The sequence below is a fragment of the Convolutriloba macropyga genome, chromosome 2 (assembly GCF_964194025.1).
Source record: "Convolutriloba macropyga chromosome 2, txConMacr16.3, whole genome shotgun sequence".
NCBI lineage: Eukaryota > Metazoa > Xenacoelomorpha > Acoela > Convolutidae > Convolutriloba > Convolutriloba macropyga.
In genome coordinates, this window is record NC_134469.1 from 54,875,603 (window position 1) to 54,901,068 (window position 25,466).

General features: G+C 36.4%; 2 protein-coding genes across 2 annotated transcripts; both read left to right on the forward strand.

Annotated features, from left to right (window-relative positions):
- Nucleotides 1-7,690: 7,690 nt before the first annotated feature.
- Nucleotides 7,691-10,791, forward strand: LOC142335359 (mitochondrial inner membrane protease ATP23 homolog). The gene is made up of 2 exons (XM_075383815.1): nt 7,691-8,091; nt 10,364-10,791. Exons 1-2 carry the CDS (start codon nt 7,752-7,754, stop codon nt 10,696-10,698), a joined length of 675 nt encoding a protein of 224 aa, XP_075239930.1. The 5' UTR covers nt 7,691-7,751; the 3' UTR covers nt 10,699-10,791.
- A 3,546-nt stretch (nt 10,792-14,337) lies between these two features.
- On the forward strand, nt 14,338-15,437 carry LOC142335360 (activating signal cointegrator 1 complex subunit 1-like). The gene has a single exon (XM_075383816.1). It carries the CDS (start codon nt 14,341-14,343, stop codon nt 15,418-15,420), a length of 1,080 nt encoding a protein of 359 aa, XP_075239931.1. The 5' UTR covers nt 14,338-14,340; the 3' UTR covers nt 15,421-15,437.
- Nucleotides 15,438-25,466: the final 10,029 nt, after the last annotated feature.

Below are 25,466 nucleotides of genomic sequence, written 5' to 3' on the forward strand. Positions count from 1 at the left end.
TATAAATGTGAACTTGTTTGATCTCGATGCTTTCATCTTTCGGGCTAGGTCATTTCCTGAATGACTTCTTCGTCTATAACGTTTGATCGCGTGACATCATTTGTAACCCTCTCTAGCGAAAGCCTTTGCGTCACTTTCTTTATTACATTTTGATATTACGTGGCATGCTTCTGTATAAATTGACTTTATTGCTCTCGAAGGAAGTTTGGAGTAATTATTGTAAACGTGTGGGTCGTTATACAAAGTTTTCGTCTGCCTGTATTTACTTATGGGGTAACTTTTGCGCACTTGATTTCTTCGTGTTGCCTGATTTAAATGTCTCTCTTTCAAAAGTGTCTGCAGCTGAAAATTAAATTTTAAATCTTTGCGGCTTTTTGGGTTGTTTCGTCATATGTGGTGATTGTTTTGTCATGAATTTGATTTTGTTTGATGTCAATTTTTCCGGTTAGGTCAGAGGTGTAATTTTTAATCGAATGGTTTTCAATAAAAAAGCTTGCGAGGAATAGAGTAACTGTCTTCAGACACAATTGTTTTCGTCTGCAACTACGGTTTTGGTTTTAAAACTCTACGCTTCGAGTACCCTCTGGAACTCTGCCGACCACGTTTTTTGTTTTGTTGATTGACGCCAGAATGACTTCCTGAATGACCTCAAGATGAAGTTTCCTGAATGACTTCTTCCTCTCTAACGTTTGATCGCATTACGTCATTTGTAACCCTCTCTGGCGAACGTTTTTACGTCACTTGCTTGATTACAGTTTGATATTACGTGGCATGCTTCTTTGTATAAATTGACTTTATTGCTCTCGAGTGAAGTTTGGAGCTGTTATTTTAAACGTGTGGGTCGTTATGCAAAATTTTCATCTGACTCTAACTACTTCTGGGTTAATTTTTGCGCACTTGACTTCTTCGTTTTGCCTGATCTAAATGTCTCTCATTCACAAGTGTCTGCAGCTGAAAATAAATTTTAAATGTTTGCGGCTTTTTGGGTTGTTTCTGAATGATGTGGTAATTGTTTTGTCATAAATGTGAACCTGTTTCATGTAAATGATGAAATCTTTCCGGTTAGGTTAGAGGTGTAATTTTGGTGAGATGGTTTTCAATGATAAATCTGTGAGGAATTGAGTAACTGTTTTCAGACCAAAAATTGTTTTTGTCTGCAACTACGGTTTTGGTTTGGAAACTCCGACGCTTCAAGTCCCCTCTGGAACTCTTTCGGTCACGTTTTTTGTTTTGTTGTGTGAGGCTTTTCTCGTTTTTCATTCACTCAACAAAGATGAATCTCCTGAGTGAATTCTTCATCTCGAACGTTTGATCGCGTGACGTCATTTCTAACAGTCTCCAGCTGAATTTTTACGTCATTTGCGTGATTACATTTTGATATATCACATGGCATGCTTCTCTATTTAAATTAACTTTTTTTTGCTCTCGAAGGAAGATTTCGTGTAATTTTTGTAAACGTGTGGTTGGTTATGCAAAATTTGTCTGACTGTATTTAACTTCTGTGGTAACTTTTGCGAACTTGACTTCTTCGTTTTGCCTGATCTAAATGTCTCTTATTCTCAAGTGTCTCTGCTGAAAATTGAATTTTAAATATCGGGGGCTTTTTGGGCTGTTTTGGAATGATGTGGTAATTGTTTTGTCATAAATGTGAACTTGTTTGATGTCAATGCTGAAATCGTTCCTGCTAGGTCAGAGGTGGAATTTTTAATCAGATGGTTTTCAATAATAAATCTTGCGAGGAATAGAGTAACTGTTTTCAGACCAAAAAATTGTTCCCGTCTGCAACTACGGTTTTGGTTTTAAAACTCTGACGCTTCGAGTCCCCTCTGGAACTCCTCCTGCCATGTTTTTTATTTTGTTGTGACGCTTTTTTTTGCGTTCTTCATTCACACAACAAAGCTGACAATCTCTGAATAACTTCTTTCTCTCTAACGTTTGATCGCATTACGTCATTTGTTACCCTCTCTGGCGAAAGTTTTTACGTCACTTGCTTGATTACAGTTTGATATTACGTGGCATGCTTCTCTGTATAAATTGACTTTATTGCTCTCGAGTGAAGTTTGGAGTAATTATTGTAAACGTGTGGGTCGTTATACAAAGTTTTCGTCTGCCTGTATTTACTTATGGGGTAACTTTTGCGCACTTGATTTCTTCGTTTTGCCTGATTTAAATGTCTCTCATTCAAAAGTGTCTGCAGCTGAAAATTAAATTTTAAATCTTTGCTGCTTTTTGGGTTGTTTCGTCATATGTGGTGATTGTTTTGTCATAAATTTGATTTTGTTTGATGTCAATTTTTCCGGTTAGGTCAGAGGTGTAATTTTTAATCGAATGGTTTTCAATAATAAAGCTTGCGAGGAATAGAGTAACTGTCTTCAGACACAATTGTTTTCGTCTGCAACTACGGTTTTGGTTTTAAAACTCTACGCTTCGAGTACCCTCTGGAACTCTGCCGACCACGTTTTTTGTTTTGTTGATTGACGCCAGAATGACTTCCTGAATGACCTCAAGATGAAGTTTCCTGAATGACTTCTTCCTCTCTAACGTTTGATCGCATTACGTCATTTGTAACCCTCTCTGGCGAACGTTTTTACGTCACTTGCTTGATTACAGTTTGATATTACGTGGCATGCTTCTCTGTATAAATTGACTTTATTGCTCTCGAGTGAAGTTTGGAGCTGTTATTTTAAACGTGTGGGTCGTTATGCAAAATTTTCATCTGACTCTAACTACTTCTGGGTTAATTTTTGCGCACTTGACTTCTTCGTTTTGCCTGATCTAAATGTCTCTCATTCACAATTGCCTGCAGCTGAAATTAAATTTTAAATGTTTGCGGCTTTTTGGGTTGTTTCTGAATGATTTGGTAATTGTTTTGTCATAAATGTGAACCTGTTTCATGTAAATGATGAAATCTATCCGGTTAGGTTAGAGGTGTAATTTTGGTCAGATGTTTTTCAATGATAAATCTGTGAGGAATTGAGTAACTGTTTTCAGACCAAAAATTGTTTTTGTCTGCAACTACGGTTTTGGTTTGGAAACTCCGACGCTTCAAGTCCCCTCTGGAACTCTTTCGGTCACGTTTTTTGTTTTGTTGTGTGAGGCTTTTCTCGTTTTTCATTCACTCAACAAAGATGAATCTCCTGAGTGCATTCTTCATCTCGAACGTTTGATCGCGTGACGTCATTTCTAACAGTCTCCAGCTGAAGTTTTTACGTCATTTGCGTGATTAAATTTTGATATATCACATGGCATGCTTCTCTATTTAAATTAACTTTTCTTTGCTCTCGAAGGAAGATTTGGTGTAATTTTTGTAAACGTGTGGTTGGTTATGCAAAATTTGTCTGACTGTATTTAACTTCTGTGGTAACTTTTGCGAACTTGACTTCTTCGTTTTGCCTGATCTAAATGTCTCTCATTCACAAGTGTCTGCAGCTGAAAATGAATTTTAAATGTTTGCGGCTTTTTGGGTTGTTTCTGAATGATGTGGTAATTGTTTTGTCATAAATGTGAACTTGTTTCATGTAAATGATGAAATCCTTCCGGTTAGGTTAGAGGTGTAATTTTGATCAGATGGTTTTCAATAATAAATCTGTGAGGAATTGAGTAACTGTTTTCAGACCAAATTTTTTTTTGTCTGCAACTACGGTTTTGGTTTAGAAACTCCGACGCTTCAAGTCCCCTCTGGAACTCTTCCGGTCACGTTTTTTGTTTTGTTGTGTGACGCTCCTATTGTTTTTCATTCATACAAAAAAGCTGGAATCTTCCTGAATTACTTCTTCCTCTCCAACATTTGATCGCATGACGTCATTTCTAACCCTCTCTATCCAAAGTATTTACTTCTGGGGTAATTTTTGCGCCCCTGACTTCTGCGTTTTGCCTCATCTAAATGTGACTCATTCACAATTGTCAGCAGCTGAAAAATGGTCTTTTAATCTTTACTGCTTTTCGGGTTGTTTCGGAATGATGTAATTGTTTTGTCATAAGTTTGAACTTGTTTGATGTCACTGTTGAAGTCTTTCCGGTTATGTCAGAGGTGTAATTTTTAATGATTTTTTCTACTAAATTTTTCTAATAAATCTTGCGAGGAATAGCGTAACTGTTCTCAGACAAATTATATTGTTTTCTGCTGCAACTGTGATTGGTTTTGGTTTTAAAACTGCGACGCCTCGAGTCCCTGCTGGAATTATTGTTAACTTCCTTGAATTCTTCGTTTTGCCCAGTCTAGTTTTCTCACCCACTCACAAGTGTCAGCAGCTGAAAAGTAGCGGCCGTTCGCTGCTAAACATACACTGATGTGTGCCGAATTTTTCTTTGCTTTAAGTTTTATTAATGGTTTATAATAACGTGGATAGTTTACGCTGCCTTCGTTTTTTGTTTTTCCTAAGTTTTTTAATCCGAACCTCAGTAAGTCGGGTAAACGGCCGCCATTTTGCAGCATTTTGCTGGCTGTTTTAGCCATTCAGCTTACTTTGTCAATAATAAAATGTAAGAGTTATTTTAAAAGTGACTTTTGTGCCCTTGACTTTTTTTGCGTTTTTAGCGATCTATTTTTTTTTCATTCAAAATTGTCAGCAGCTGGACTCTATTGGCCGCTGGTCAATCCAAAAAAGTCGAAACAACGAAAGAATTTAGAGTTTTCTATTCATCCTTCTGAGAGTGTGAGAAAAGTAGATGCGAAAAATTTGCTCTAAGAGAGCGACCATTTTTGTTCAAATCTTCAGTTAATAGTCAATTATTGGGCAAAAACTGTTTGTTTTGAACATTTTTTCCAATATCTGTTTAGGATTTGCAACTTGCGAAGAAATTTTTGCAGACCTTTTATCAGTAGTATCAGATTCTTCTCGTCGTATTTTTAAGCTGAAGCAAAGTTGTGCACCTTTAATTTACAACTTCCTTGACTTCTCATGACATCCCATCTTTACTAGCATTTTACTATGATAATATACATGATCAAGGATAATTAGTTCACACTGCAAAAAGAAATTGTTTGGGACAAAATTGGAATATATAGAACGTGTTAGCTTCATGTTACATTCACTCATTTCTGAAATAAGTTGTAAATCAGCGTATGGGTTGAGGTACGTACGATTTTTTACCTCTTGTAGGTCCATGCTGTTCGCATAGCGTTTATCGATTGTGTTCTGTAATTGAAGTAATGGTAGAACGGGTAAAAACTTTGACTATATATTTGAAAAATGAGACAAACGCAAGTTTTCGGCCACTGGTGTTTGCTAAACGGTAGCAAATAGCTCTGATTGGCCTGAGACATTGTTTCTATCAATTGTTTTTCATTTTCCATCAATCACAAAAGATTTAATCGCGATACACTGATAAAGGTCGTTGGCATTAAGTGGCTCTAGAGTTCTCACCGAGCTTTGCTCTTATCTTAATGCGGGGTTCACCAAAACTAAGGCAGTATAAATACGTGTAAAAAGCTATTTTGGTGGTATGCATATCCTGCACACTGTGCATCAAAGATATTACTGTTCATCCATCCTGCAATAAATTGAAAAGAATAAGAAAATTGAAAAGCTTGATTTTGTTTAAAGATAATTGTATATCTTTTTCCCTAATTGCGGTGATGCCAAATCAAAACATTTTGTTTTCTTGGATCTTGGATTTTAGTTTTCTTTACTGGAATTTCAGTTCAGTTAATAAGAACATCTGTCTCGGGCTTTCCTGATTTATATTGTGAGTCACCGACTTAAATGCAGGGTTTCATGTTATTAAGATCATTATCATGATTTATTTCATGACAGTTTTTAGGCGGGTAAGTTTTTTTGAGCCTATCCTGAGAATATTGTCCATTTTTAAACGCTAACAGACGTGTTTCGACGAAAAGGTAGTTTTGAAGTATCAAGATTAATAGGTGAGTCCTTTCCCATTTGATCTTATCGTTAGATTTCAATCTTTTCAGCTTTCTTGGGTTGTTTCTGAATGATGTGGTAATTATTTTGTCCTAAATTTGAACTTGTTTGATTTCAATGCTGAAATTTTTCCAGTTTTGTTAGAGGTGTAGTTGTTAATCAAATATTTTTCAATAGATCTCGCGAGGACGAGAGTAACAAAAAATTGTGTTTTCGGCTGCAACTGAGGTTTTGGTTTTAAAACTGACGCTTCGAGTCACTTTTTGAACTCTTCCGCACGTTGTCTGTTTTGTTGTGTGACGCTCGTTTTTACACAACAAAGCTGAAAGTTTTCTGAATGACTTCTCCCCCTCTAGCGTTTGATCGCATGACGTCATTTCGAACCCTCTCTAGCAAAACTTTTTGTCATTTGCGTTATTACATTTCGAGTTTTTATTGCTCTCGAAGGAATTATTGTTAACTTATGGGCCTTTATGGTACATCACTAATGTGACATCACTAATATGGTACATCACTAATGTTTTTGGCCATAGTGTCTTCAGTTCTTCAAAAAAAATGAAAATCATTTTTGGAAGGTAATGTTTTACTGACTTTCGAACAATTTAATCGAGAATTGCCTCTGCTTTATACAAGCATCCTTATCAGTTGAATGATTGTGTCTAGCATTCGTCTATCTGTCGCTGTTTGCTGAAATGAGTGTGTTTTGACTGAAAACTTTTTTCTCAATTTCATAGATCTTTAATTGCTCTCGAACAAACTTCGAAGCAGTTTTTGTAAATGCTGTATTTTTTGTGCGCCCGTCCGTTTTCTTGAATATATGGTGACTTCTTGTGAATTTTTTACGCTCAACTTGCAGTGATTGTAAGCGAGGATTTTAGATAAGATGACACTAGCGGAAGTTTTTACTTTTTAGGAAAATCGATAGGACCTGTCATGAAGTAGACTAAGTTACAAGTTGACAAAGAATAATAAAAAGCGAAAAGTTCAAGATTACATTGAATTTTCGAAAATAATTATGTTCAAAGTATTTAAAAACAATGAAGTTTTGAAAATAGTTCATTTGTAACTCAATTAGTTCATTTGGAAGCCATTGAGACATGCCATTAACCAGAGTATATCGTATTAACAACAAAAACAACGTCCAGCACGACAGAAATCGAAAATAAAATCAAAATTAGCGAGAAAACTACAATTGAGATCATCAGTTATTCACTGAAACTTATGTTTGTTCAGGCCGTTATATTTTTAGTTCCGTGGAACCTGACGTAAAAATAGCCCTCATTTGAGTAAACGAAGAAAGTGTCACCCATTTTATGTCTGCAGTGCCGGTAGATTTGATACCATAATTAGTGCCCTATTATGTAAAATGAACAAAAATGATGAGTTTTCAAAAATTTTAGCCAAGAGTGAAAAAACCAATAGGAAACCAATAACATTATCATTAAAATTTTTGTCATATTCTTTAGCAAAAATTGCGGAAAATGTGAACAAATTAACGGAAATGAGGCTAATGTTCACAAAACTTTAAATCTCGATAACTCCTCGGAAATATCAAAATTCAAGAAATAAATTTTTTTAATTTGATATTCAGCGCTTGGCGGGCTTTCTAATTTCGCCCTTCACAACTCTCTACGATGAATATATTGAGCGGCGAAATTTGACTGAACAGAAAGAAACCCAGTTGAACTGATAGTCCCCCCCCCCCCCCACCAGGGTGGAAAAGGAAACAGTAATGACATCGAAGAAGGAAACTTTCCTTCTTATTAAGTGTTATACTAGAGATTGTTTCTGATCATGTTTTTAATTCGTGTCTTGCTTTCAGAAGAATTTGTTCGACATAAGTCGGCTCTGTTTGATTATTAACTGCGCGACAGACAACACGATGGTATGAGCACCACACTATGGTCTTCAATTTGCGGTTGTGAGAGTGGTGCAAAATTTAGTTCGTTGAACGCAGCCTCGAAAACTACAAGATGGTCGCCGTTTGGATGGTTGTTTAAAGACGTCCCAGTGCAGACTGCAACCAATCGAGTATTAAGGTCAAATCGAAAAGCGGTATGGATTATCGGGGAGCTGGCCAGATTGGGCTGCGACTTCAATCCAGATGTTAACATGGCCTACGAGAAAGGGACTGGAGATATAGATGCTGGCTTTGACGATGAAACATTGCAAATTGTCATTTTTACTAACAAGATCAAGAGCGAGAAGCAACTTCAAACGCTCATAGGTTTGCTGATTATTCGACCGTGTCAGATTTTTATATAATGCGCCTCCTTCGAACGACTCTAAATGTTTTTCATAATATGTAATAACCATTTGTGTAAGCCAAGTGCAACACGAAGCCGGTTCAAGTGAAAAAAGTTAGTTCAATAGAAAATTGTCGAATTGCAAAATTAAGTGAAACATAACAGAAATTTAGGCGAAACAATTATTTTTCGTAGTTTATCCCTGTTTATCTTCCGTGAACAACCAAATATGACAAAACTTTTTCCCGTGATCGTCATTTGGTAGTTATTGACGAATTGTTGTGTCCAATAGTTACGATTTTAATCGAAAAATGTAGCTCGCCAGAGACCGAGTGTTCCCGATTTCATGAATATTATCTACATATTCGTTTCAACGCTGTGGACGTCCCACCGAACTCTGCTGTGTATGTGTGATTTCATGATTTTTTGTTGGTTTGGATGCTGTCCTTCACACAAAGATACGCTCCCTAAGTATGAGCTATTTACTACCATAGCCAACACGTCGCAATTCATTTGAGCGAGTCATACGTCATCAATAAAGTGGAAGTCAGAAAAAACATGAACTATGATGTATTCCTCAAGCTGAAGGAAAATAATAATACTGTTGAAAGCAAATAGTACATAAAAAACAGAATGGATGAAAGGGAGAATACTTTATTCGAAAGAAGAGTTCTTGCCAACAATGAAAAAACAACAAACAAAACGATAAAAATTGGGTAACTCCTAGGATTAGAAATTTGCGGCTAAAAAACTGTGCTTTGCAAAATCAGATAAAAAAAATGAAGAGTTGAAAACAATTACCGAGAAATATGCAATAAAATCAAAGATCCATGTAAATTAGCTAAAAACGAGTTTTCTTCAACAAAAGATACGAAGTGAAACTAATAAGTAATTGTTCTGGACTGTACTTTAAAATATAAAAGATTGTCCAATGTCTCATAAACTATATCAACTCAGTCCAAGTGAACTGAATGACAGTTTTATTCGGCTTGGTCAAGAGATGGCAGAGTAGCAACAAAGACAAAACTCTTTCAAGTGTGGGAGAATTGTTCAGCATTCTGTTGTACTTTCAGACACCACTCCCACTGAAGTTTGAACAATGAAAGGCCCGAATAGCCAAGAGGGAATACCAAAAAAAGGTCTGAAAAAATCGGACAGGAAATCAAGAATATAATTCTGAAAACTGTAAATGCTGAGATATGCGAGAGCTTATGTAATATTTTCGACAAACGTTTTGATCGCATGCATTTTCCTGATATACTGAAAAAAGGCGAAGGCAGTTCCGTTTAATAGTAAGTTATTGCGAAGTGACCCGAAACAACAACAGAACAATATCTCTTTTACTGATACTTGGCAAAGTGTTTGAAAAAGTAATTTTCCAGCGTTGTCATTTTTATGTAATATGAAGTTCTTTCTCCTAATCAGTAATATTTCATAAGTAAACGAAATTTTATAGAGGCAATTGTTCATTGGTTTAATTTATGCGATATAACACAAACAATAAATCGTTATGTTGGGTTTTTCTTGATCTCAGTAAAGCATTTGCTAATGTCAAGAAACATTACTAAGGAATTCTCGTTCTATTTCTCGGCCTTCTGAAATCAATTTTACTTGAAATAAAACAGTTTGCACCGTAAGGCGTCTATATAAACTAAAAATTTTCCATAAAAATACAGAAACGATGAAATTTTTCTGGTATTTCTCTAGACCAAAATTTGTATCACAAAATCATGTGGACACAAGAATTTTTTTCCTCGAAAATTTGAAAGCGTTCCGAAGGCCAAAGAAGACCTATCAAGTTCAAACACACAGGACCTTCAGCTCGATGAAGTAATTTAGGTACCTTTAGGGTTCTCGAAAAAGTTTCACCCCACTTTTAAGGCGATTTACAAATTTGAAACAGAAAAACATAAGCGAAGAGGTTAGAAACACTGAACTTGAATTCTTAGCAAAATCGACAACAAAGTTTAAATTTTTTGGGCGAGTGCGTAGGAAATGCAATTCGTTTTAAAAAATGGTCATCAACATAATTAAAATTTTTATAACGCTATCAGAAACAGAACTTCCAAAGCAGATCATTTTAAAACAGTTCTTGTGGGTCAGTAAAATAGCTCTTCATTTTAGGCTTCATTTTAGTTAATGTTCTTGTGTAGAGACTTGCGTTTTAAATCTACGTTAGTCAGTTATGTTTTTAAAATATAAACTTTTTCAAACCGTAGAAGTATAGCAGATACTATGGAAGTGAAGTTTTAGTGCATGAGTTGGTACATGTGTACGACCATTGCAGATCAAAGATGAACTGGGGTGATTTGAGGCACTCGGCTTGCAGTGAAATTAGAGCATATCAAATAGCTGAACAATGCTCATTCCAGGAGAGATTTGCAGACTGGTCATCCGTTAGTGTGCACGTGGCTGCTGATGACTACGAGTCTTGTCTCAAAAGGGAAGCTCTGAAATCCGTCATGGCCACTAAAGATGCCACAGAGAAACAAGCGAAAAAAGTTATTGACGATGTGTATCCGAAATGTGCTCGAGATTATTCTCCCTTTGATCGGCAAACTGCACTGAATTTGAATTTAACTAACTAATTTGAAAATTGCTCCTTTAATAATTGACCGAATTCAGAATTGCATTTAATTCAGAATTGCATTCAGAATTGACCGAATTCAAATTTACTGTGATACACTTCCATCTTGCATGTAGGATAATTGTCATGACTGCCTTCATCAGCTAAGGATGCTGGTAGCGTCAAGGCTTTTAGTTGTAAGCAATTGTGGTTAAAATGGTTTTAAAAACCAATGACTCAAGAGTCATGAGTGCTGTTATTGCAGCGCTGTTTATTTTTTTACTCGAAGGGAGAAAGAGATCTTTCTGCATCTACAACTCATCTACAACTAAAAGTTCTGCCTATATCATTTTTGTCGGCTCATTTAAACTGTCGACAATACGCTCTCATAAATTCTATAGACTCATTGCCTGTGACCCAATTTTTAAAATCAACCGTTTCCTTATCTTCAATATCTCATGTTTCATCCTGACCATGCTTATCAATATTTCCTAAGCGATATCTGCATTTGTATCTGAAAGGCATTGGAATTTTGTACAAGATTTTCTACATTCTGCCATGAGATTTTTTTTAAAATTGCGCTCAAACGAATTTTGAAGAAATTATTGTAAACTTTTGTCTTTATGCAAAATTTTAGCTGGACCGTTTTCTTCCAGAACATTCTTTCGATTTCATTCTCGGGTGACTTTTTTGCACGCTTAATTTTATTGTTTTGAATGATTTGAGTTGCGCGCATTCATAAATTAGTCTGTTGCTAAATTAAAAGCAATTGGTGACGATGCAGAAATTGTGTAGTGTATTGGTTAGTGACCCTAACTTGCAACCAATAGGTTGTGGGTTCGACCACTCCCGAGTCAAAAATTCTTGAACCATAGGTTTCTCTAGCCTATGCCCCTTATAAATTGTTTGCCTCGCCCGTCGTTCCGGAGCAATTCGTCCGACGTTAGTCGGTTTGCGTTTCTAGGATCGGAATATGCATTCAGTTTCCGAACTTTTATCCCAATACAAGCTTTATAAGGTGAGCTCAAATGGAGGATCTCAACATTCAGAAATATTTTGTTTTTTGGGGCAGAGAGTAGAGTGACTTTGAAAACCTCTTAGTAGGAAAATTTGCGTGTAGTTAACAAGGAGGCCCGGTAATGTGCGTGCGGGCATTACATTCCGACCTCATCTCAGCAGTTTTTGCTCGAATAAAACCAAAGTTGAATTTTCGAAGCAAAATAAGCACTATTTCATTGTTTATTAATTGATATGAGCCTGAGTTGTAAAAATAAATTTAGTTTTTAATATCGGAAAAAGAAAGGGAAGCTGTTATTCGGCTCATCGGGATGATGTTTTTACAAACTGAAGTTGAGCATTGGTTTTTACTTCCGGAAGAGGAGTTTTGGTACTCAATTTTTACGAATTGAAGAGGAGTATTGGTATCCTACAGTGTTTACGACTGTGTTTACAACAGAAGTGTTGGTACTCTATTGTTTTTACGACACTGAGAGGACTGTTTTTACGACTCGAAGAGGAGTTTTCGTAATCTACAGTTTTTCCGACGCGGGCAGTAGTATTGGTAGTCTTACGTTTTTTGCGGCTCGAGCAGGAGTATTATTGTTATGCAGATTTTTCGCCAAACCAATATTGCTCATGACTTGAACTTTGACTTTCTCTTCGAGCATTTAATGCTGTTTTTGTACGTTGGGCGTTAGCATTGTGATCCTTTGGTGTTTTTGTGTTCAGTTTTTGGTCACCTGTGGAGATTAGAACAGTCTCAAACTAAAATGACACCTTCTTCCCGTGCACTACGCCCCCTCCCACGCCAAGACCTAAGCACACTTACCTACCTCCCTAGTCCACCTATTTTGGACGACTCTTCAAGTCGTTTCACGCGTTCTACCGTCTTTTTGCTAGCTGAAGCAAATTTGTTCATGATTTGAACTTCCGACTTCTTTCTTTTCGAACATTGACTTGTTTTCCAACATTGGACCAAAGCACTAGCGTAGTCTCTAATATATACTAATAAGAAACTGACACCAATATTCAATCTGAAAGGGTCATTTTGAAAGTAAAAATAGTGGAGTTCCTTTAGGATCACTCCTGGTACCTCCCCCCCCCCCCCCCCCCCCACCGCAACCGTACTCTTTAACCCTGTCATGCCCGCACACCAACTACCCACACGCCCAAAACACTACGTTCCCCACCTCAGCTGGCGGCCTGCCTACCTAACTAGCCCCCAAGTTACCTAAAAAACCTTTACGTGACCCGTACCCCACTAAACCTACCTATCCCTCAGCTATCTACCCCACCCCGCAATCACTAGTCCGACCGCCCACCACCTACCCATACCCAAAAACTAAATCCTTATTGTAGCTGCATTTTTGTCTGTGAAATTTCTAATTAATTTAGTTAAACGTTTATATTGCACGACTCTTCGAGTTGGTCGTTTTCAAAATTCTACCGGCTATGTTTTTTTGACCAAATTTTATTTGTTCATGTTGTTGATTTGAACGAAGTCACTTTGACGGGCTTCACTCAGGAAAATGACTTTTACAGACAGTAACTGAGGCTCAATTGAGGACAGAAGGTCAATCATATTGAAGATTATGAGGTCAGATTGGGAAGTTTTTGACATTTTGGGAAGTTTTTTGGCTCCATTTTGTCTACTTTAATAACCAAATCCCCACATGTATTTTTTTAATGATCTGGTTGCACTTTTATAACATTTTGATGTCAACAAGAAGCCAACTTGGAGTGAAAATTGAAATAGCGGTGCAATAAAAAAGCAGCAAAAGTGATACTACAGATCTACGAAGCTATTGAGGCTATTTTCTGGCAATATGCCAGCTATGTTATTAATTTGTGCAGTGCCGAGGCACTTAAAAACACTTTATTTGGCACCTGGAAAAGCACTATATTTGTTTGTGTCTGTAGTACAGCAATCGTTGAGATATAAAAAATAAAACAACCCTTTCGAGCGAAAAGCATAATTGTGCAACAGTACAGATTTCTGTTTTGTATTCGACATTTGGTTCCATCGAGTTTTTTGGAATTATCTTGTGATATTGGCCCAGCGCCAACGTCTTCCAAGTTTTCCTGATATTTTGCGTTGTGTAAGATGAATTCCTAGCTTTCAAGATGACTATCATTGAGGATATACTAAGAAACTTACGAGACAACCCTTCAAAGGCAACCAGGGTCAGCGCTTTTAAGATCCTGCGTTTGAAAATAGTGTGTTTTAAGATGTTGACTTTATGGTTTGGAGGTATCTAAACAACCATTTCTTCCGATACGGGTTACCTATATTCAGTGTTGTTGGAATCAGTGGATATACCTTCTACACAATAATTGACAGCAGAATCAGCTTGAAAAAGAACTCAAGAGTAATTGACAGTGTGGGACTAGCAGTTGGACAAAGTCGCAACGTCACTCGGACTCGGCCCATGAACGAGGATCCAGTAGTCACTGAACAACTCAGGGATATTCGCAGGGCTCACAAACTGTTAGAAAAAACAAAATTGGACGGGTCTACTGATTACGAATTCAAACCCGTTCCCAAGCCATCAATGTGGTACAAATAGAAATTAGAGCTTATTAGCTTGCTGTTTCATGACTTGTTCATAACCCAACTGTTTTTTGACGCTAGATAAGTAAATAAATCCAATATAATAGAAGCAAAATGGACGTTCTGGCACCAGAGCTCCTGCTCTTACCGAATGGATCGGTTTATCGGGTAAATCCCACTTACGATTCCTCAATAAATATGAAACCATCCGAAATTGAAGACACAGCCACGAGCTTTGAACCTTTGCCAACTCGTGACGACTTCGAGACGTGCCAAGTTGACTTCACAGATCTGAAGAGAACAATTGATTGTCCACCGCTGCTCTTGAAGTACGTAATTGGTAAAGGTGGTGAAAAGAAGCGAGAGATAGAGCAAGAAACAAAAACTCGCGTTACAATTCCTGATCGAAAGTTTCCTGATAATCCTATTGTTGTGCAGGGTCTGTCAAGCGTTGAGATGCTCAATTCTGCTATTACAAGGATCCAGTTAACGATGGAGCGAGGACGGGCGAAGGAGCCGTTCACTCATTTCGTATCAATACCTGTTGTCAATTTAGAAATTTTGGAGAGGTTTGAAGCTTTTAAGGAATCAGTGATGTCTGCGGGGTTTGTCAAGTCCAGGAGAATTGAGGATACCTTGTTCCAAAAACCTCAAAAAATGCATATAACAGTTGCAACCTTAGCATTGCTGAGTAAGAATGAGGTAAAAGAAGCTGTTGAAGTGATGAATAACTTGCATAGCGAATTATCAGCTCTAGTAGGAGATGCTAAAATGAGTTTTACACTGAATAGCTTGGAAATAATGAATGATGACCCGTCATCAGCTGATGTTTTGTATGCCAAAGTGAACGGAGATAGTTCAGTATTGTTGCAAGTTATTGTCGATACTATTTATGAGCGTTTTTCAAATACTGGATATCTTCAGAAAAGTTTTGATAGGGAAAGTGTCAAAATGCATGTCACGTTGATGAACTCCCGATTCAGAGGCGAGCGCGTGACGCAGCAGTCAAATTTAGGTTCCAATAATAGTGAAGAGACTGATGATAAATCTTTCGACGTGGGTGCGTTAATGGAAAACTTAGCTGATTATGAATTTGGTTCTTTTGAAGTTGATAAAATTCATCTGTCTCAAAGGTACTCAACAAATGCAAAAACTGGGTACTATAGTGATAGTTGTATTTTGACCCTAAAATAAATATATAGTTCAGATCACCTTGTCGTTTTCAAAAAATGAGCACCAAATCAGTTGTTTTAGCTTTTGTTGCTGATATTATTGTTCAGTTGTTACTGCTGATACTTCTTAGGAGAATTGCCCTAAGACACTCACACAAACTGCATAAAGTATATCGAAGGCTACTATCTAATAAAACGATTTGCAAGTGCAGTTTTGAATGTTTTTCACTAATATAAATCGATTGACCATAGTTTTATTTGATTTTAGCGCCATTTTCTGTGAATTTTAAATATTTTTGACCAAAACTGACCTATTGGGGCTATTTTTGTTCTGCGGGGCTATTATTGGCGTCGCTGTTATTGGGGTGCTGTCTGTTTTTTGATGTCAATGAATGGACAAACTGGAGTCTTGAATTTAATCTCTGTAGAATAGAAAAGGAAGCAAAGAAGTAAACAGTTTTATGCCGTGAGTTTTTAGAATGTTTGAAAGTGGAGTGAAAAGTTGGTGTTTGACCAATTTGTTGGGTTTTATACGGAATGTTTTTTACGTGCTGCAATCTGGCCTCTGTTTTGGTGGTTCTTTGATTTTTTTTGCAAATGCTGATAAATGATGGATGGGAAATAATTGTGCATATCTGTTTCGTTTGGTTCAATCATTTGCCAGCTAATGAATTTGACGCTATGTCTTTTCATAAAATATTTGTGAACTTCTGATCTTCAGCCGTATTTTCTTTGTTTTCTCAAAATTAATTGCAGGTCTCATTATAGTTGTGATGAGCACTAGGATACCCTTTTTAATGTTTTTAGTTAATGAATGATGGTTCCTATGGCATTACTTTTCTGTGGAACATAGTTGGATGCTTGTTAATTGCTCTCAAACGAAGTTTGTAGCAATTATATTAGTCCTGTCGGTCTTTTTTATTTGATTTTTCGCTTGACCGATTTTTCGTCTGACGCTTTTGACTTTTCGTCCTCAAAAACGGGATAAACAGGTAGCGCCCAGCGGGCATTGAGTGCTCTTAGAGCCTTTCAGCTCTGTTTCAGCTCTAACTGTTTGAAGACTTGTACTTATGTTGTGAAGGGCAGTTTTTAGAGGTTGGCGACACCCCCACTGTTGACCCCCCCCCCCCTAATGCCCCCCACCACCACCACCGCGCTGCTGCCCCCCACCCGACGAACAACCGATCGCAAAAACACGCAATTTTATACTAGTTTTCGCATTTTTTTTCAAGTTTTTTTGAGTTTTTGTTGTTTCTTGAGTTTTTCAGCCCTAGGCTTCACGTAACCTCCTTTAGGATTTTATATTAGGTTAGTGCATAGTGGTAGTGGAATGGTTTCAACATTTTAACATCACTAATTTAAGCATTTTTTTTGACAAAATGTGCAAATTTTTTCATTTTTTTAACACTTTTTATTTCATTATTCACTTCTTTCCAGACGCAGGAACCAGAAAACGTCCCTAAGGGTTTGATAATATGTTACTGAAAAATTTTAATTTGCCATGTAATAGCTTTCAATTTTTTAATATGACAAATTTAATCGATTTTTTTAATAAATTTGCATTTTTTTCAAGTTTTTTGAAAATTTTTGTCAGTTTTTAGGTCTGTCCAGCCTGCAGAGCCAAGAAACCTCCTATAGCGTTGGAAAATAGGTTACTGTATAGTCTCTAAATGTGATGAAATCTTTTTCAAGATTGCAACACCTCGAATTTTAGCATTTTTTTTTTTTACAAAACTTCCTTAAATTTTTTTAAAAAAAGATTTTTTAAACAATTAGTGTCAATATTCAGGTTTTTTTAGCCTAACAGAAAATCTCTGTTAAGATTTGATAATAAATTACTGAAAAATGTTTGTGGGCCATGGATTAGTCACAATTTTTATCACAAATTTTAGCAGCTTTTTTATGCAACTTGTAATTTTTTTCTTGAAATTTTTTGTCAGTTTTTTTTTTGTTTCTCCAATCTTAAGAGCCACAGAACCTCCTCTAGGGTTTGATTATAGGTCACTGCATAGCTTCTAGACGTAATGGAATGTATTTCAAGATTTTAATATCATCATTTTAAAAAAAAATATTTTCAATTGCAAGTTTTTGAATTTTTTCTATCGTTTTTGCCGGCCTCGGGGTCCTGGGGACCTCCTCCAAGGCTTCATGATTAGGTGTCGCATAGTTTCTAGAGTTATTGGATTGGTTTTAATATTTTATGAAAAAATTTATTTTTTTTCAACTTTTTGGAAATTTATTATGTCCCAAATTTATGGATCTTTATGAGCCAGTGAAACTATTTAAGGCTTGAGATCATTTGAAGCAATGAAATGGTTCTGAAGATTTTAATAATTGTTGTTTTCAAAATTTTTGAGTATTTTTTGTCCTTTTCTGAGTTTAACGGTCATTACTGGCCAACGAAGTTTTTCATGACTGCAGATGGGTTACTTGACATAACTCCAGAGAGAAAGATCAGTTTTCAACATTTTCACTGGGAAATCTGGAAGCTTTTTTCAAATTTTGCAATATTTTTGCAAATTTTTAAAATACGGTTTTGATTTGTTTACTAACAAAACTAGAAAACTAAAAGTTGCATAGTGGAATCAAGCTAACGCTAGCCTCACTAAACCGTGGCTAGCTACCGATGAAGCCAACGGCTCGCGCGTTGTTTGAGAGCAATTCGCTCGACGTTAGTCGGTTATGTTTGTTTGTTTTTTTCTTTTGGTTTTGACCTTGATGCTCTGTGGTTTTTAAAAAGTTAAGCACTTTTTCAGTTTCGCTTTCAATTGTTGTTTTTTTTTGTTCCCTCAATCATGCATTTTTTATTCTTAGCCAGAAAAGATTGGTCGTCCAATGGAGTATTTTATTATTCAATTAGTGTTTTCAGCTGATGATATATATAATAAAATCGCATTTCTTTATGAAACGTTTAATTTACTTTTGAAATACTTGCCTGCATGTTTTTTTAGTCACTGGCCTTTTTATTTTTTATCACCTCACCGCTGCTGGGAAAAAGATAATGTGAGATGTTTTATAAAACCGTGGAAGTGGTTAATGATTTTAATCTATAATTACCTTTAAATTTAAAAAGATGCCGAATTTTATTTTTTGGTGGTGTCTCTGCGTTTTTTCTCTTTTTTTTCCTGAAAACTTATTAATGCTTTTCTGGTACGCGCGGTTTGCTTGCCTTCAACTTGTGATAGGCTATCTTAATTTCAACACAACTATATTTCGAAAAAAAAAAGGTTTCACAGAATTTTTTGGCTTTATTTCGTATCTAGAGTCAAATGCTTTGTTAAATATGAAGGTCTGCTGTTGCTAACGTTAAACTGTTGATAGTGTGGTCGTTCATTTTTTTTTAAAAAAGTTTCTTTCGGATTGTAACTCAAGACCTGTCTTGGTGTTTTTGTTTCCTTTTCTGACTAATCTTTTTATGATTTGCTTGCTTTGCATTAACGAGCATCTGATTGTTCGCCTCTTCATCAAAAGAGCGACTTCTTTTTTAATTACTACTGATTAGCAACTGGGTTTGTGTGTCTGAGATAGTTTATACTGCATTCTTAATTGGTTAATGCACAATAAGATAGAAATTAGAGGTTGCACCAGATAGATATTTATAATACCCAAAGTCAAAGCTCCTCGAAAGTCATTTGTGCTTGCAATTTAATTTCAGTAAGCTAGAATTGAAATTCATATTCTCTTTTTTTTGTTTTTCGGCAAATTATTTTGTATACCTGATAAAAAATTTGAGTAGAAGTTCTATTAGCTTGATTCCGTTTGTTTTCTGCCAAAAACTTTGTTCACCTCACTTGTTTAAACGTCTGCACTCAATTGAGAATCCATCAAACTTTAAATTACAACAGTTACAGGAGATACTGCAAAAAGTACATTCGAGGTTCGAAGTCAAATGAATGATATTGTTGGAGAGAATCTCGGCTGAATAGGAGCGACCTTGGAATTAAACTTTATCAAACTTCATACCTAATATTTTCAGGTGAACTTTGGACTGCCTTAGATTTGCCTTAATTTTTCTTCGAGCAGATTTATAACTTTATAGATACGATCTGGGCATGATATTGTTTTGCTTATTTCTCATAAATAAAAGACGACCAAGTCTGGTGTCACGAAATTTTTTTGAGATTTTTGAAGTAGGTTTAGCTTATAGCCGCGGCTTTTTATTGGTTTTTTGACACTCGAACCGATGAATCGATTGTTGTTGCTGGCAATTTGATGTTATTATCTATGTTGGCTTTGTTAAACTCGATATGTTGATTTTTTACTTTTTAGTCAAGCTTTTCTGTTTTTCATTAACTGAAACTCAAAATATCATCGTCTGATATGTCACCCGAATTTCATCACGCTATCAGACACCTAATTTTGGTTCCAATCACAAGGGGGGTCGGAATTCATGTCAGCATGCCTGTGGCGGATCAATTACGCGAATTAAAAGTGTTATCAATGAAAAGGTCCATAACTGAATTGATTTGCGAAGTAGTGGAGTCTTTTTTCACCTCTCGATAAAGATGTAGGTAGGATTTCTAATCAGATCCTAGATTTACGCTATATGAATACTAAGTGCTGTGCTCCAGCCAAACCTTCAATCGGATGTTAAGTACTGCTCTAACCGAGCGATTATCTAAACTACTGAATTAAAATCTGATAAAACCATGCTTAATTTTTAATTTATAACACTGTTGAGTTTGTTTGAAAGCATACCGAACATCAGAAGCCAGTTTCCGGACACCTCGTGGATTTGAATGCACTCACCCAGAAAAAATTTTTAAGTATCGAATCGTTGTATGTTCAATGAGAGGAATCCGATAATCGCGTACATACCGGTAGCAGTCGTTTCCTTTTCGGATAATTAGTGCCATATTTAATTAGTGGTTAATTAATGAGATTGTCTGTACAATTCATGACAACTACTCCGAAGGACTCCATATTAGTTACATGATGACTGCTGTGCGTTGAAAAACGGCCTCCTGGGCAAGGTACTGTAATTGATTTTCCAACGAATACGCCGTGCACAAGCGACTATCCTAATATACAGTTTTTGAACACTGATTGACTATTCTGTAGTGTAGTTCATTTTCTTTACTGTTTGCTCAACTAACGATCTGCACAGCGGCGTTTTAAAAACTTTTTTTGTTTATTCTGAATCGCTGGACAATTTTGTTTTGTTTTCAGCTCGTTTCTGAAAAGTATACAATCAACTATGCAACTTAGCTGGGGTGGCAAAGCACTCCACTTCTTTTTGAGCAGAGCTTCAATTTAACATGGGCCGTGAGGGTTTCTGATTTTTGGCAACTTTATTTCGCGCATGTTTTGGAGAGAGTTTTTGGTATGTTCTACTGTAAAGTAGGCTTTAAAATTGAAATGTCAAACTTTGAGAAACCGGCAACAGTGAAGCTTGTATCTGAATTCGCGACTTTTTTCACAGGTCGAAAAAGAATCTGAGAGTGTCATTCTGTACTCTGCAGTTTTCTTAATTCTTTGCAGTTTAAACCATCTATTATGGCGTTGCAGTAGTCGGGCCTAGAAAGAATTGAGTTGCCACCATTAAGGACGATATTGCTTTACTCTATATTTTTCTGAATTCATTGTAACAAGGTCGTGGTTTTGTTGACTTGATTTTCGAGAGAAACCAAATTGTTTCTAATTTTCAAAATCTTTTCTAGCCTGCGCGATCTGATATTTGGAAGTTTCTTTTTCGTGGATAATGAAATTGTTTCACTTTTGTCAGGATCAACTTTGAGTTGCGAAGCTTTGAAAGCAACAGTTTTTTAACTTCAATTTTCTACTACAAGTTTTAACCTCAACCCGTGCTTCAATTTTTGCCCCTTCGTCTTCTATTTCGATTCTGGTTTACGGAACTCTGTTGTCGGCGCCCTTCTGGTACCATAAGTTGAATTGCTTGATAAGATCACTATTGAGGTTTTGTGCATTGAGAATGTCATTGGCCCCAAATAGAGCCCTGAGGCATTCCGTAAAATACTGTTGTCTCTAAGGTAAAGCTTTCTAATTTCAGTTTGTTGTCTTCCTTCTGTTGTAAGAGATTTGATCCACTACTTACACTTTCCTGAGATTTTGAGGTGCTCTTCCATAATTTTTCTTACATTTGTAAGTGCATAGTGTCATACGCTGCACTAAGGTCAAACACAATTACAAAACTTATTTCCCGTCGTTGAATTCTAAATGGTCACGTTTAATCTTGAGGAGACATCTTCTGAAGAATTGAAGCGTCGGTATGCTGATTGCTGTGTGTCAAGCTGTTGGTGTTCATCTAGTTGTATCCCTTGTTGATCTACTGCAGTTCTCTTGAGTTAGAGAGGAAAGAAGTGTTTGCAACAGGCCTCTAGCTTCTGGGTTCCGTGTTCAAAGACTGCCTTTTAAATTGTGGTTTCACGAGGCATTTTACAGAAACTTTTTGAGAGATTCCTTCGTTTTTAGCAAAAATGCCAGAAAAGTTTTCATGATTTATACAGCGCTTGCAGAACGAATTGGGCATAGAATCTAGTTCTTAATATTTTTTGACATTTTAATAAAGGCTTTGTCGAGAGCATTTAAATCCACTGAATCGAAATCACTCATTGGCTTTATAATGTTCATGTTTGTTGGTTTTAAAGACAATAGTTTCTGAACCGCTGTAGTTGAATTTTTAATAGAACTTATGATTTTCGTATTCTTCTCCTTGCGTATTGAATTTGTGAGCGTTTTTAGTATCCTTTCCCCAAACAATTGGGCGTGATGCAATTATTTGGATGCTAATAAGCTGATTAAAGCTGCTCTACATCTTCGATTGGCATTGCGATTAACTTGGTCATCAAAAATTCTAGTATTCCCTCTGTTTGAACATCTCTTTACATTGTCTAATTGTCATTATAAATTTTTCTTTGCTTTGGTTGTTTGCATTTCCATCTTTTTGAGTTTTGTTAGGCGCTCTTTTATCTCTCTAAATCTTGAAGTTCTATATCAGAAAAAGATACATTTCAAAGAGCTTCTGAATGGGAATGGCTTCTTTTACTGCAAAATGAATTGAATCAGCGAGTTGTTCAGCAACAGAATCTACACATGTACGGTGCCATTTATTTCGGATGTAAACTCGACAGCGTTTGCCACCTTACGCTCTGAAAACGATTCGTTTGAGGCTGTTTGCAGTAACAGCTTCTTGGAAAAGGCAAAATTTAGTCATGTTGTCACTCTAGTTGAAGCGTTGGTGTTCGATTTCAGAATATAAATCTGGTTTATTTGTAACTAATTGATCAAGAATACGTGCTACGTAGTGAGTTGGTGACGTCACAAGCTGTTGCAGGAAATTTTGTTCAACAAAGGCCGGGACAGCGCTCTGCGGCATAATAAAATCATGAATTGATTTCAATGCGCCCAGTTGATGAGATCAATTGTGCAATTGTGGATAACCGCTAATCTACCGCCTAGAAATTTTGTTGGACGCAAGTCATAATGATGGTATGAATTATGAATTTTCTTACGCATGAATTGGCACATAGATATGATCGAAATCGCTAGAAAATCTTGTTTCAGTTATAAAGAGTAAGTATAATTGTTTTAAATCTCATCTGAAAGTTTGTTTGTTGTTTAAGTGACCTAATTTTTAGCAGACCGCAAAAAAGACGGTTTTGTAGTCGCTTAAACACATTCTTGTCTGTTGGTTTAAGCCAGTTTCTAGCTTCCTTGTTCAATAGGTATCCTGCCATGCTCATTTTCGGCCCAAAAATCGCTTCTATCTGTGATCTCTGTATAAAGCTTCCGGAAAACTATGTGATAGCCTCTGTGTTGATCCTTTTCTGCTTTTTCCTGTGAAACTCTGTAACGTTTGGTTTGCCTTCCTTCTAGTCCGTTGAAGTCAATTGAACTCGCCTTTTTTCTTTGGCCTGTTCGGTTTAGCCTGAAAGTCGCTTTGATGGATATCATCCCAGTCATAAGCTTTGGGTCGTTTCACGCTGTTTTTGTAATTGATTCTCTAAAACTGTTCCTCGATGAAAGTAATTAAAGCGTAATCTGAATTGATTAATTAAACAGCAGGAAAATGACCAGAACAGTTATGACGTCAGATGAAACTTTTTTGTACTTCAGAGAAATCCTTGGAATTCAATTCTTCTCTTGTTCACGAAGAATCAGCTTGAACAATTCATACAACCTATGTTGATGCACGTTTCTTGCCGGTGTGTGTGTGTGTGCGTGTGTGTGTGTGCGTGTGTGTGTGTGTGTGTGTGGACGTGTGGGAGCGTGTGTGCATTACGAGCTGCTATACACACGAGTGCGTGAATGTTTTCTCAAATTCTGAAATTCATCCTCTTCTTGAGTGTTTCCCAGACTAATGTGGTATCAACTTACTTTTCGCTCCCTCCGCGCAGATGTCAAACAAAAGAACTAGAGTTCCTCTTTACTCTGTTAATATCAATTGAACTCGGCCTTGTTCCAACGTCAACAGGTTTCTTTGGCCTGTTCGGTTTAGAAAGAAAATCCTTGACGGATGTCATCCCAGTCATTAGCTTTGGGTTGTTTCACGCTGCTTTTTGTAATTGATTCTGTCGCGCCTAAAACTGCTCCTGGATGAAAGTACTTTTTGTCATTGGTATATCGTTAACAGAGGCTTTTCTGGACCATCTGATACTAATTTTGTGACGCTTTGATACCATGGGCTTCTAGAAAAATGAACTATTCTTGATGGGTTTCAGTTGTTTAATTTCTTCATGCATGTCGACTAATTTTTCCGGATTTTGCTACAACTCTCTGTCGCTTCCGAAAGTTGTTTTGTTCGGTCGGCAAGTTAGAGTGAGCCTCCGTTCTCTCAACCCATTGTATCTCTCCCTTTGTGCTTTTTCTGGAGATTGCACAGTTTATTGAGTCATTGTGTTGTACGCTGTCATCGCACAGGCAGCATTCAGGCTGTTGCGCCCATGATCTCATGTTATCCGTAATTATTTATAGCTATACTTTCTTTTTAGCTCTTTGCAGTCGCGTGATAGTTTCCAGCCTAACCGGGTGTATTGAAAGTCTGTTGGAAGAACTTCAACCGGATTTTTCGACCGAAAACTTTGTTCCATTATTGTATTTTACCAGTTGATTCAAACCGTAATCTGAAATGATTAATTAAACAGCAGAAAGTTTATCAGAACTGTTATGAAGTCAGATTAAAATTTTTTCACTTGTTCACGAAGAATCAGCTCGAACATTTCATACAACTTATGTTGATGCACGTTGCTTGCCGGTGTGTGTGTGGACGTGTGGGAGCGTGTGTGCATTACGAGCTGCTATACACACGAGTGCTTGAATGTTTTCTCAAATTCTGAAATTGATCTTTCAGAGTGTATCCCAGACTAATGTGGTATCAACTTACAGCTCGCTCTCTCCACGCAGATATCAAACGAAAGAACTGGAGTTCTTCTTTTTGAATTATTATGAAACCAAAGTTTCATTAATTTGCCTAATTTTGATTTTCTTGCAGCCTTTTGGTTTTCATTAACGCTTGAGAATCAAACAAAGGGTAAATTCTTGGGTATGTTTTTTTTTCAATCGCGACAAGTATACAGTTGATCTATTGGTTAGTAAATTTTTATGTATAATCATGACATAACGACAACGAGTTTTTGTTTTAAAATATCAAATCCTTAAACTGTTTGGTTGGTTCAAATAATTTGACAACTTCAATATTTGGTCTTTAAATGACCAAGGCAGAACGAGTTTTTAAATAAAAACATTGTTTTGCCATATCTCAAACCTTTCGATGTATAAAATGTAAGTGATACGCTCGGTATGGTGGAAACAGAAAACCCAAGAATTGGTAATTACCTTTATTGTATTTTTATCATCAGTTTTTCAATTTTATTTGCTTTTTCCTTTATTGTTGCCTTAATAAATTTGCTGCCCATTTTTAAAGTAATTGTAAATGTCAAATTATGGCAATATTTAATTTTATTGACATTGGCACGGATGGTTATTACGTGGCTCTAAATGCCTCGAATGTACGGTATTTGACCTTTAATGGTCACCTAAAGTATCATAAAATAAACAAGTTAAGAAATTTAACAATAAATAACAAAATATCAAAAAATGCCAATTTTG

Coding starts and splice junctions, on each gene's coding strand:
- LOC142335359 (XM_075383815.1), top strand. CDS start 7,752: ATGAGCACCACACTATGGTCTTCAATTTGCGGTTGTGAGAGTGGTGCA. Junction 8,092..10,363: donor GCAACTTCAAACGCTCATAG/GTTTGCTGATTA, acceptor GTGAAGTTTTAG/TGCATGAGTTGGTACATGTG.
- LOC142335360 (XM_075383816.1), top strand. CDS start 14,341: ATGGACGTTCTGGCACCAGAGCTCCTGCTCTTACCGAATGGATCGGTT.